At 32.6% G+C, this 13,538-nt stretch overlaps 1 protein-coding gene and 1 long non-coding RNA gene across 2 annotated transcripts; one reads left to right on the top strand and one right to left on the bottom strand.

Annotated features, from left to right (window-relative positions):
* Positions 1 to 2,734: 2,734 nt before the first annotated feature.
* LOC123541145 (vitelline membrane outer layer protein 1-like) lies at positions 2,735 to 5,949 on the bottom strand. Its single transcript, XM_045326549.2, has 4 exons — positions 5,811 to 5,949; positions 4,864 to 4,985; positions 3,806 to 3,997; positions 2,735 to 3,029 (listed from the first exon to the last, which is right to left on the bottom strand). Exons 1-4 carry the CDS (start codon positions 5,875 to 5,877, stop codon positions 2,784 to 2,786), a joined length of 627 nt encoding a protein of 208 aa, XP_045182484.2. The 5' UTR covers positions 5,878 to 5,949; the 3' UTR covers positions 2,735 to 2,783.
* A 2,975-nt stretch (positions 5,950 to 8,924) lies between these two features.
* On the top strand, positions 8,925 to 11,829 carry LOC128549738 (uncharacterized). Its single transcript, XR_008367905.1, has 2 exons — positions 8,925 to 9,326; positions 11,532 to 11,829. It is a non-coding gene; the product is annotated as an uncharacterized LOC128549738 (long non-coding RNA).
* The last annotated feature ends 1,709 nt before the right edge of the window (positions 11,830 to 13,538 follow it).

Here is a 13,538-nt window from a genome sequence, read left to right as displayed (position 1 = left end):
AACATTTAAAGACAAAACTCGCACGACCCAAATTGGCAATATATTTTTTTTGTGCAAGTACACTGCATATCCGAGAACTATGCACTTTCGGTGGCGAATTGTGAAAACTGCTTACTGTGGATATCGCTTGCTGCGCGATTTAGTTGTGCACAAAATATTGCAATGAACCCCTTTAATGGATAAGGCTAAGTCTCGATAGACTAAAGTTGGAGTTGCGGTACCTGACTGATCGATACACACTTGAGTTGTTCAAGTAGAACGTGTTATATATGATTGCATAACTAATGCATATACAAGATCTTGGACGAGTCAAACATAGCAACCCAAGAAACTAAAGAACAGTAAAATTGTAACCAATAACTATAGGCGTATCATCTTGACTTTGTAAACACTCCAAAATGGCGAGGCCCAAACAAACAATAAACAAAAATCAATAAAAAGTGAAAATTCTGTCCTGGTACACTAAGTTACTTTTTATTATGAACTACGTGAATCAAATGAAATCCAAAACTTAATTAAGTAATTATTTACCGTAAATTAGTATTTCCGGTTTCCCGTTCTGTAACAAAAATGATAAATACTGTCTGTGAACTGAAACCGCAACATTTTTTTTCGAACGACTATTTAAATTGACCAGTTATAAGAAAACAAAATAAGATGTTCCATATCCGCAGAATAACAATATCTGTAACGAGCGGAAGAATCTTTATTTAAATACTGTGTGAACAAATTCGTGCAATAATTATTTACAAAAAAGAAGGGGCATTGATAAAAATGAAAGACGCATTTAATGCGGATCTTCGTGTTGTTGAAAGAACATATTTCGAAATACTTTCTTCAGGTTTTATATGATACTTTCTTTACATTCGAAACTGTACATCATCAGATATCTTGTACTTCAGGGTTTATTATGCGTCTTTTCAGTGATTTGTTTCGCCCTTTAAATTCAATTGCAAGATAATTTCTAGATAATTGTCTGAATACAAACTTTATTAGTTCAACAGTAGAATGAAAATGTAAAAGATTAGTCATCATATGGCGAAATCTTTCTTAATAATAAAATTTGTGAAAAAAACTTAAATTTATGTAGGAGGCATTTTTGCTAAATACATTCAGATACATGAGTTCATCTCGAAATTACTGAAATTATCTATAACAGATTGAACGAATTGGTATTTCAACCGTTTTAGTACACGATCGTTATATTTATTCTAATGTGCTGTTCGTCTACCCACTATACATCTGCTTGTCTTGTATGCTTGTTTGTAAATTCGAAATGTTTCTCACTCGTATGTATGCAGAAGTTAAATAGTAGCGTTAAAGATGGACCGTAACAGTCGTTAACGTAGCGTACCGTATACAGGTATAATAGTAGTTCATTTGTTATCATATTAAGTCTTTCATAATATTATGTTTGGTTTGATTATAAGGGTGAATCAGGTTGTGTTGTTTATACTATGTATGAGAGAAAATTTGCTGACTAAAATCTAAAATAAAGTGCTTAACTTACGTGTGATTTTTTTCGATTTTTTCACATACATAAAGCACAGACGAGATAAATCAATCCTATGCTACAAAAATATCTGGATATTGACCCATATTTTTGTTTAGGATTTCACACAAGTACTAATACTAGAGGCATGTAATTGGGATGACAATTTTGTCTATTTGTTGCAGAAAGTATACACTCTTTTCATCTTTACTTCCCTTGTTTCCTTTCGATATGTATGTTCCTGATGTCGTAAATTCAAATAGTAGCAATAAAATGTTGTGGTAAAAGAATTTGTGTCTCATGCAAAAGAAGCAGATTTATGGAAAATATGGCAACAATTTTGTCGATACGAAGGAGTATGTTTGGAGGTAGCTCGATTCCATCTTCGCTTTCATACCACAGTTATTTTCTAAGGACTCATGATACAGCAACTCAGATGTACATCATATCAATGTGAAACGCAGCTTTTCTCTACAGAAGAATGTTTGAGAGAGGAATATGATACTTGTCGTTCGTTCAAATCCATTCCATCATCTGAACTTGTAAAAGTTAACATGTAAGTATAGATATTCATATTGTTCTGAATAAATATGTTTAAACCAAACGATCGTTTACTTTTAAAAAAAATAATCTGCAATAAGGTCCTTTGGAAGCATAGATGGAAACTGAAAAAAGGATAACAGCAGACTGGGTTTGATTGAGTCTGATTATAAGAGTTAAACTCTCTTTCAATGCGCTTGTGCATTGTCGAGAATATGATAGAATTACTAACAAACGTGAAATGAACCTATTTTTAAATGTGTTTACGTAACCACGCGTGATGGCGTCAAAGTTAAAGTACTTTGAGCGGTTGATGAGATACTAAAATCACTAAGAAGAAAAATATTATCAAGCAAGCAGAGGTACACTGCGTTTTTATGGCACTGAACTAGTTTTAAAATCGCAGTTTTTCCGTGTTCTTATAAAGTTAAAACTAAATTATTAAACAAACTAATTCAGAGAAGCAATTATACGACATATCGCCTCAAATCTCGTTTTAGTCATTTGAATACAAATCATTAATAGAAAATCTACATGGAATACCTTTTTTCTTGATAATGTAAAGGGCGATAAAAGACAAATGAGATATTTCCTTACTTTTTACAAAACAGTTTGCATATTCGACTTAAATGTACAAAATGATTCTTTCTTACCAAATTGAGACATATAAAAAATAAGTTGCCAAATAATAAGGGAGAAAAGTTAAAGGTGAAGATATACATTTATTTTTTGTCGATTATAATGTAACATTTCACGTGCAGCAATAGAACTCTACATCATTAAGGGCACTGTCGTCTCCATTTATGGGTTCTTCTAATTTTGTGATAATACCACAAATGGCTGAATTAGAACTACAGTCTCCACTGAAGTCGCCATATGTACCATAGTGCCCATATCCTGGCTCTTTCGCAAGTTCGTAAGTCTGATCGATTGATGCGCCGAAACTACGACATTTGAATTTGATAAAGTTTGCTGCTGAATCGTCTGAATTTCCTTGCTAAAACACAAAAGGCAACCAATAGTTTTTAAGCTTTGCATTTTTAGTTTCCGTATCAGTCCTGGTTTATGAGCTGCAGTTCATTTTTAACACCAAAATCTTCTTTTATTGTTTTACATTTAATCATTATACGTTAAATGAAGTGAAATATTGTACTGGAAAAGAAAGCATATGTCCCTAAGAGCCACAACGATATGTAACTTAAAAACAATTCATACAGGTCGAGGTCTTGGATGTGGTAAAATAGTGGCGGGTATGCTAGAGGGGTATACGTGTTTTATAAATTTAAACAGTTGACACGAATATACATTACAAGAGCAGCTTTGTGTTCGAAACACAGACCTTCATATCTTATACAAAATATGTTACAGTTTTACAAGCAACGTTAGCCGATGAATGATTCTAGAGAGCCCAGAATCCTCAAATTAAAGTCAAAGAAAGTATGCGCCATCTGTATAAAAGACTAGGCACGTTTCGGATACGTGTATTTTCCCCATTTCCACCGGAGAAACAACAGATAAAATCGTCTGAATGTCATCTAGACCAAAAACACACCAGTCTAAGGCAAACACGTCTTGAAAGAATGAACTATTTTAAACCTTATTTAAACGCAATACCGAAACTGAAAAGGAAACACGTACACTCTTTCTATAAATGTTGAACTTCGGACTACCGATCATTCGGTCAGATGAGTGGTCAGTGTTACTTTTCGGACAAGCAGGCCTTAGTTTCAGTAACATCCGAATTCATACTTTTGTAGAAAAATAATAGCTTACGTTTTCTTCTACTTGCAAGCTGAAAGCAACTAATACATCAGAACCATCACATTTTGTTTCTCCAACCCATTTCCCCCAAGCCGACCTTTCTGAGGAGACAGCTCCTACACAATCACCGTTTAGCGATTTACATAGAATTTTTATGGCATTCAAAGATGTGTCATCGCCGCCTGAGCCATGCTTTACTTCGATCTGTAATAAATGGAGTCATTGAAAAAGGAATTTAACTCAAATAAAATGTTTTAGATTGAGGTAAAACATTTAATGCGGCTTAGAATTGTTAACATTAGCTAAAAATACAATGGCTCGTAATGTTAGCACACCCAATACTTTTAAAGAAAAATAATAGTTCGTGACAAGAAAGGGAGCTCTACCAAAACATTTTTGATGAAGACACAAATATTTGTGCAACACTACTTGTTCAAAAATGCAATTATTAAAATACACTTTAAACTTTTTTATCGTTTAATATAAAATGAGAAACAATAAATATGTTTGTTAAACAGCAAATATCTATTGCATAGGGCTGTTCGGGACTTATTGACCGTTGACTTTATATGCCGCCCTCATATCCAGTAGCCACCTTTGTCTGAAAATGCTTTCCAGAGAGGTGCGTTGGTTCCTCCCCCAACAGTTAGAGTTCGAATTATACCTTATGACAGAAATTGCGTAGGCAATTTCATACTTACAATTATCCGATTTGATTCTTGAGAGCTTCAAGAGCCTTCAAACATGCATACACGTCTGTATGAACGTACGCACAAACGCAAGCACGCACACATAACATTTTAAAATTGGTCTTTAGATAGGCAGTGCAGAAATAAAAAACATTTGATAAGTAATCAAGTACTCAAATCGAAACAGTAGTGAAACTCCTATTTCACTACGCTTCATTTGACGGGAAAAAAGCCAAAGTATATCTATGAACAAGTTACATGTTAATTTGATAAATTACTTTAAATGTTCATTAAACATATCACAGCAAAATATTCTGTGCTCGGAAGTCGTGTTATAGTTCAACATAAAAAGGTCATAAAGTTATCGAATGTTAAACTTGCTTTCATGTCATATCCATAAGCATACGTCCCTTCAGCACAAAATTCGGCGTTAGCCCACTTTCCGTAACTTCCGCCATTCGATACTGTCAACTTGGCTGTATAATTCCGTGCACTTATTGCATCTATCGTAATATAACAAGGAATAACATATTTTTGTAGTAAATAGCTTAAGGCTATACCTGTTACGTATAAAACGGAAATGCACAAATGTTAATGCGAAAATATTTCCAGATTGTTTACAAATTGAGTCGTACATATTATGATGAAGGTGATTTTCCCGAATTGTTAAATTCTTTTTCTTTTTTTGTATTTTGCCGCGATTACCACGTCTAGAGGTGATAATAAGAGTTTAAAGGAACTTATATTGAACTAATCATTACATACATATTCTTTGTACAAATGGATTAAACAATTAAAGAGTGAGCGAGTTACTTGTTCACACAGGTTGCATACACGTGGAATTACAATGCTACTGATACAGTGTTACTGACCTTGTTACATTAACCATCTTCAAAACAAGACATTTATCACAAATATTGAACAGCACGTTAAACACTTGTAAAAGTATCAATCAGTTATCTATTAATTGTTTGTTATTGAAAGCTGTTTGAAATCTTAAAATAGTTAGGATAACTATTTAAAAATAATAACGAGCAGGACTTTTATGTTATTTAGATAGAAAATTTAATATATAATGCTAGGAAGTGCTGTTGATATTGTTAAAACGGCGTCTTTAAGGTAGCGTAAGTGCAGAATAATATACACATCAACAATGTGCATAACTGCATGATATATACACATCAACAATTATACCAAGTATGCGTAACATATTTAACCCAGTAAACTAAGGTTTAGGTAGCAAACATACTTAATCCAGTTAAGCAATAATTCATAAATATAGCAAGAAAAACAATTCTGTATTATAGAAAATGTTAAATGCTACTTACCTGCATTATCCCAGGTGCAAACAGAGAAAAGAAATATAAAATAGGCGATAGGTTTTAATGTCATCATTGCCAGCGTCAGTTGTAACACAGATATACCAAATGAGTCCGGTATTATATATACTACGCGATGTGCTTACGAGTGGTCTCCTTTATGTCATTACGAACTATTAATTACATATCAGTTAAAAAATTGCACCATCCATGTCAGGATAAACTTCCCACAGACATCTGTCTTTAATCAAGGCTCGTTTATAATAGACTTCAAGTCAGACTGCCCTGACCATAAAATGATTTATGCCTTTTGAAAACAAATCCAATAATACCTGTTTTATCTTTAATTAAATCTCTCGCAAGTGCAGCAATAAGTATATTGCAATTCAAGTTTTGGATTTCGTTTGACGCATGAAAAAAAGAACAATACAATGTTTGAACAAACGACTTTTAGTTGGCTAAAATTAAAATATTCAAAAAACGCCATGGCAAAAGGTTACTTCCTGCGCTCTTAGAATAGTCTCTTGCGGGGACATGAATTTCTCTTCTTGCCTGCCTTAGTACAATAAACTGAAATTCGTAGTGACTAACTGTAAAATCTTTGAACACGATACATGCAAATAATATATAGGACGGTCTAAACATCTTACAAGTAAACGTTAAATACTTTACCATATGACGGTCGGAAATGGCTATGCCAAAAAACATACCCGGTTATTTAAATTTCATCTCCATACAAATTAGGTCGTGATATACTTTGTCGTAGAAGAGTCTAAAGATTACTTTAAAGACGCTCGCTACAGTTACGCAATTTTTTCCCCAATAATAGATTTTGATGAAATGTCCTGTATTAAAAGATCATGTTATAATGTATTGAAAAATGAAATAAAAATACTAAGTCACCAGTTTTGTTTCAATTTTATTTGCTCCTAGATATGATGCTATTTTTAACATTTTTCTAAATTTCTATACTCCTAAAATATATTTCAGTTAAGTACAATAACCAGCATAAATTTTATATCTAAGCAGTTTTATAACGGAAAACAATATATCTATTTAAAGCTTGCTCAGAGAAATCAAAAGAAAATGATTTTGTAAAGAAAGGAATACTTGTTCAGCAGACCCAAGGGCTACTTTTGCATATTTTTGTCAATTTTAAATTGGTACTCTGCTATTTTATCGAGTTTCACATAATAGAATTAAATCAAACTCTGCACATACCTTTGTTATGTCTACCTAATCTAAAACAAAAAGAAAATTGATAGGTCACCATATTAGATTTCGGTTAAGTTAAATCAAATTACAACGAGGTGTAGTGTGGTGGGCATTCATACAACGCAGGTTGGTACCAAATACGTGACGTTAAAGGGTTTCAGAAATCCCATGTCCGGAGCCCGGGGGCTACCAGAAAATTCTGTCGGGCTACCTAATTTTTTCAGAGCGTGCCCGCCGGACTACCTTGAAACTCCGTATCGGGTAGCCCGGAAATCAATAATTTAGTCTCCAAATATAATTTTGATAGTTGTCTATAATCCCCTTGTTTATCAAGAGATACACGCCCGAGGCTTTAAATATCTTACCACCTACTGTCACAATCGGCAAACAATTAACCGTTTAATCGTACCCGCAGGCAAATGTTTACAAAAACATGTGCACGAGTGATTTTAGGCTGATCCAATAACATCAAATTCGCTGATCGGTATTGTTTAAAATAATATGCAAACCAGTCTTAAAATTACGTCATTTCAGCGCCACCTGCCAAAGTGTACATTCGGTTTCGCTGACCTCAATATTTATCGAGCGATCAGAAAGAACAGATGTTTGATTTTGAGGCAGTTTAGTGCCAACACTGACTGTTTATGCTTTTCAATTTAAAAACTTGCCTAACATGCAAAAAAAAATCGACCATGATTTAGCAAAATATCAGAAAGTATACAGAATTTTGGACAAACATAATTTCGGATAAGTGAATATACAGTGCCAAGAAACTGAGAGACGTTATATACGCGGTTCTAGTCCGTTTATTAAACCAGACAGATGTTTAGAATCAGACAGAATTATTATGTCAGCTTTAAATAATTTTGAGATAAATCACAATTCATACAGCTCTAAAAAATTTGCAAGTTTATAAAAATTGATTTGCATTCCTTTTACATTGCCATGTTGCAATAATTTAACTATCAAGAGTACTCCTTATAATATTTCTCAGTTTAAATACATCTAGTTTTATCTTTTAAAATGATAAAAAGGAGTAATGATAATTGCTATTTAAGAGAACAAAATTTATAACAATGTGCGTATGGCTAAAATTATGAAATTTAAACATTCCATCCACTGTAGTATAGAAGCACATTGTAAATTAACCGAAATGACCATTGCCAAATAAACTTAAATGTTCGGGCTACCAGCTTAAAATTTTGGTAGCCCAATGGGCTACCAATAAATTTGCAGATTTCTGAAACGTAACGTGATCAATTTTTATTTCAAACAAGGGCATATATTCAGCCAAACTCTTGACAGTATTCTGTATTTGTCCACAGCTTAAGGCAGAGATATTTAACAAGAGGATCAAATGGCCCAAGGTAGCTCACCTTAGGAACATTTGGAATAAACTCGCTGAAAATGTGATTGTAGAAACTTTTTTTCTGGATTTCTATAGGAAGAAATCATTTCATCATTTCGGCTGCCGCATCCTTTACCTTTAATATATTGATCTTAAAAGCAATAGATGTTATCCACCTCATTTAGCCAATCACCCCACTAAGTTTGAAGAGTACAGGTTAAAGGCTTCTCGACAAATGCCACGGAAACTCTTTCAGTGTTTGAGCAAATGAATCAGAGATATATCAAATTATTAAACGGCAGATTTCTTAATTAGCGGATTTTAACGTGTTTCTGAAGTATTTTGATGTCATAGAACGATGTAAGTTTCCGCCTTTCTCCGAACAAAACATATAGTTTACGAATACTGATGTACGGTATGGGTACGGTACGGGATTAGAAACGGCTGTGACTCAATGCAGAGTTTGAGCGCCGGCATAAATTACAGACTCGGGTATATGCCGGATTGAAGCATTTTGAACTAAATTTTAAGTACTTTAAATATATATATTTTGTAACCATGGTGATACTAACCCTAACCTCTGGTCAGTATATCATACATATTATAATCTAAATGCGTGCGAACATGCAATAATTTGCGCATTTTTGCCGTACGCGACATTAGATAATCACTTCCGGGCATGCGCAGAAGACCGCTCCAACTCTGCAATGAGCTACATCGATTAGAAACAACTAAATGAGCACGGTGTTGGGATAAATATCGACCCGTCCGGAAAAAACTATCGTGAGCGCCTTTAAGAGGGTTTGGTATCTTGTTCTGTGTTATTGTTATAAAATTTAGCTGGATATTGCAAAGTTTATGAAAGCGAAAGCCCTGCTGAATAAGCATACCTGTAGTGTGATAATAGATTATAGACACTACGACGTGGCAAAAAGATGTTACACGAAGACATCTAAATGAAGGTGAGAGAAATTGTCAATACAAAAAATGATTGCCATTTTATTTGTTGGCTATCACATGTTGTACATGGAGTAGATCGCATAAGCAGCGTAAGTGCATTCTTTCAAAATGTTCAGGAAAGATATTTTTTTTTTCAATTTTAGATTATATCTGCTGCAGACATTTTACATCACTAATAAAATATTTTTCCTTAGTTTTGATTGAATATTTTAAGATTTGTTTATGAAAAGAAATTAAAAATCATACTTCTGTAAATTTTAAGTGCAAAACAGTGTGAAATATTATATATTTTTCATCTTTTTACTACCGCAAATGCAGTAATTCAACAGCTATACTGAATACATCTAGAAACGCAACACTTGGTCTACAGTCAATACTTCTTAACTTGATACTGCGCTTACTTGATTTTTTAAAAAAATTTTTTGGTTTATGTTTTGAATGATGGTCAGGTTTCTACACGATTTTGCAATACTACACAAAGGTCAAATATACAATGTATAAGAGAGTATGAAAAATCGAAGGAAACCCAAGGAAACTAGTCTTGTGTAAAATTCTTTTGAAATCAGTTTTCTGTATAAGTCCAAAGGACAGGAACAACAAAGGGAAGAAATTTAACCAAAAACAAAAAGAAAATCCAGGCTGTCAAGTGGCCTTTGATGAAAAGTAGGAAAAAAGTAGGAAAATAGTAGGAAATAGTAGGAATATTTTGGTAAAAAGTACGAATATTAAACGGTGTTACTTAAAGCTTTGAACTGTTTTTGGTACTCACAACTATACCTGGCAGACTGCAATTTGTTAAGACTCTACTTGTACATTCATCAACACAGAATGATTTTTTTATTAATTTATCAAAGGAATTTAAAACATCTAACGAAAAACATAATGCTAAATCAAAACAGCACTTAGATTCATTTTTACAAAAAACAATAGCTGTAACATTTTCTCATTATACAGACTACTGACTGGCCATGGTTTCATATCAAATAATGTAGGCTATAAGCAGTTTTATTCTTTTTAGTCCAATGCAACAACTAAAATAATGTATTAAGCATTATGGTTGTGTACATGATCCATTTTCAAATTAAAAATTCATAAAAACTGTACTGTTGGATGATTCCATTTAAAACTTATATAGATCTATATTCGTACAAAGTAAGCAATACAGCCACAAACTCTAATACATGCAACTATCTAACAAGTGTTTCAAGTTTCAAAGCATTAACTTTGATAGAAAATTTAGGAGAAAACTTGACCTAAATCATAAAACTTAACCAAGATATCTGTTATTTTTTAAGTCCAAAAGGGGCCATGCTTCTTGCAAAAAGCATGGTGGAGTTATGTTTCTTGCTGTACAGAGTCAGCTATTGGTGGTGAACAAGTGTTGCAAGTTTTTAAGCAATAGCTTTGATAGTTTAGGAGAAAAGCTGACCTTAACATAAAACCAACCAGGCAAGGCCAACGCCAACCTTGACGCAAATCGTATTATAACAATAACTTTTTTAAATCGTTTTTTTTTCTCAAAAAATCAGAAGAGCTAAAAAAGTTAAAAGATAGCAAACATTTCAGCAACAGTACGGTTCAGTTCCCTGTTTCCATCCCCATTTATCTAGCTTCTCCATCCAAGGATTGAATTTTGTTTTTCCACTTGGCATTTTAATTCTAGTCTATTCTCTCAGTCATTAAAATTGCATAATTAAGTATCCTGTTAAAATAACAAGTTTAGATACAAACCTTAACCACAGCATACATACTGATTAATCCTTCATTACACTCATGTGCTTAAATTACTCAAAATTGTTAATATATGCATTTTAAAAAGCTATTAATTGTTTTGTTTCTCAGTCATAATCATCAGTCTGTAATGACAGAGTTAAAATGATGGCATGAGCTATCAGCATAATCTGACAAGGAAGATGAAATTCAGCATTCTGACAAAATTAGATAATAAGAAAGGAAGATAAATTTAAATTTGATCTTCAAACATATCTGTTTTGAAATTTAGAAAAAAAAGTTTGTTTGTGGGGGGTTTAAAATTCAATATCTGAATTAATATTAATTGGTGAAAAGATTTCATTTTTTATTTGAAAAAAAAAAAACAGTTTTATTTTGTGCTTTTTGCCAAATTGACACATGTAACATGCATTGTATTTGCATTCATATCTGATTTCACATTAAGTTTTGAGCTGCATAACTAATTTATATTACAGTGTACATTCCGAAAACAGAACGACCTCCGGACCAGCATAAAAGTTCGGTATTTGGAAGTTTCCGGAATTCAGAAGTTTTGAAGTTTGCAGGCAAAGTGGACGTGGTGCACTAGAGTTATGTTTTCTTATACGTAGGATGAAGGGGATTATAATCTTTTATAGTTGTATAAGTGTGTATAAAGTAATTAATTAATTAATTAATTACAAACATTAAGGATAATCAAGTATGTATAGTAAATACATAAATAACAAAAATAAAAAACCTGAGTAAAATTAAAAAATAAATAAATGATCAGCCGCTCTGTCAATGTGTTTTACATTTCAATATCTGTGATTAATTTTATTTAATTCCTAATGAAATCGTTTAATTATATCTAGGGGGTTGCGACTTCAATTTAAATAAAAACGGGCATGAACATGTCAAATTTAATTATTTAATTTGATCCTATTTGTATTTTATTAGATAACGATTTTATAAAAAAATAAGTTAAAATTCATTTCATTATTCTTTTTTTTGTGCCGTTTTTTTTTTATTTTATAAAAAAACACACCCTCAGTGTTGGTTTTGGTACAGACTCAGATTCACGAATTAATTTTATTTTGTCCTCAAGGGACAATTCTGTTCTTTTGTTTTCGAAGCGTTTTTTTTTTTTGTTATAATCGGTAAATACTTTACATAAATTAGAGGATCTGAAATACTTAATATTCATCAGCGAAATATTTAATAATAATTTAATAAAACAATATAACATTAAGAGAGTGATAAGGGTAAGGGGTAACAACATAAACATACAGTAATCGAACATAGCATATAAAATGGCTGGAACAAAAAGCAGTTTAAATACCGACACTCATAACAATTCCCTTTGTATGTAGGACTTGAGGTGCCAGTCTAACTCTTGCCTTTAATTCAACTTGTTTAACAGACAGAGTTAATAAAATATTTTTTCGCTGAGCTAAGCTGTATTAAATGTAATTGATTGTATAAATCAAAACAAATATTCTGAGGTATATTTGCGACAGAGTATTCAGTGACTTCATACATGACATAAAGAACACATTTGTTAATGCCAAAATGTCTAAATTAGATACGTGTAAACATGTACGAGGTATTGTCGTCACTTGATCATTGGTTAGAATTTTTGTTTAGGTCCACCTTTTCTCAAATTCTGTAAGTGTTTACAATCATTAGGGAAATATGTAGGCCAAAAACCATAACTCTAATATGCATTTTGGTAGAATTATGGTGCTTCGTTTGTACTTAGAAAATTTGAGTTTATTGGTTAAAATTTTTGTTTAGGTCACCTTTTCTCAAAAGCTATAAGAGCTACAGCTGTGAAACTACACGTAGACGAAAGACAAATACACAAGGCTGAAAAAAGAAGAAAAAAAAACAAAGTACAACAATTAGACAACAAAAACAGAACAAACATGTAACTGGGCATAATGTAGCACTTTAAACAACAAACACAACCGGTAAATTAGCAACATCGTGTCTGTCATAGGTGCTTTTTAGTTTCATGTTCTCAAATATACGAGTACAATAAGATTTTATATAAGCATATAATGGTCAGGTACACTGGTAGGCACAAAAGAAAAATAAGGACTATTCACCAAATAATGACAAAACAAACCGGTTCAGTCTTTTCGAATTTTTTATGTTGTTGTTTTTGAGATCGTCCAAGCAAATTAAGATTAAAGCTTAATGAAGTTTAATGTTACGTTACTGAGTCGTTGCACATACTAGTATTAAGATATAAAATTCTAACAAATGTTGGAAGTGATGAAGTCTGATCTTATAAAGCATTGCGGATGTTTTGTTTGTTTGTTTCTGCATAAATTTCAAGTCAATTGTCTGGTGCATATGAATATAAGCAAATGGTTTAACTTAATAGTATGTTGTATTTTTTTCACATTTAAATGTGCAGTTGATTAATTAAGTGACTTACTATGTCTCACTCCCACCCCTCCCCCACCCCACCTCTCCCCACTTGGGGAGACATATTG

Source organism: Mercenaria mercenaria, chromosome 16 (genome assembly GCF_021730395.1).
Source record: "Mercenaria mercenaria strain notata chromosome 16, MADL_Memer_1, whole genome shotgun sequence".
Taxonomy (NCBI): domain Eukaryota; kingdom Metazoa; phylum Mollusca; class Bivalvia; order Venerida; family Veneridae; genus Mercenaria; species Mercenaria mercenaria.
Note: the sequence above shows the minus strand (reverse complement) of the source record. Positions and strands in the feature narration are given on the sequence as shown.

Excerpts from the sequence above, each read along its gene's own strand:
- LOC123541145 (XM_045326549.2), bottom strand. The coding sequence starts at position 5,877 with ATGATGACATTAAAACCTATCGCCTATTTTATATTTCTTTTCTCTGTT. Across the intron at positions 4,986-5,810 it reads TTGCACCTGGGATAATGCAG|ATGCAATAAGTGCACGGAAT; the intron begins GTAAGTAGCATT and ends ATATTACGATAG. Across the intron at positions 3,030-3,805 it reads GCTTGCAAGTAGAAGAAAAC|CAAGGAAATTCAGACGATTC; the intron begins GTAAGCTATTAT and ends TTTGTGTTTTAG.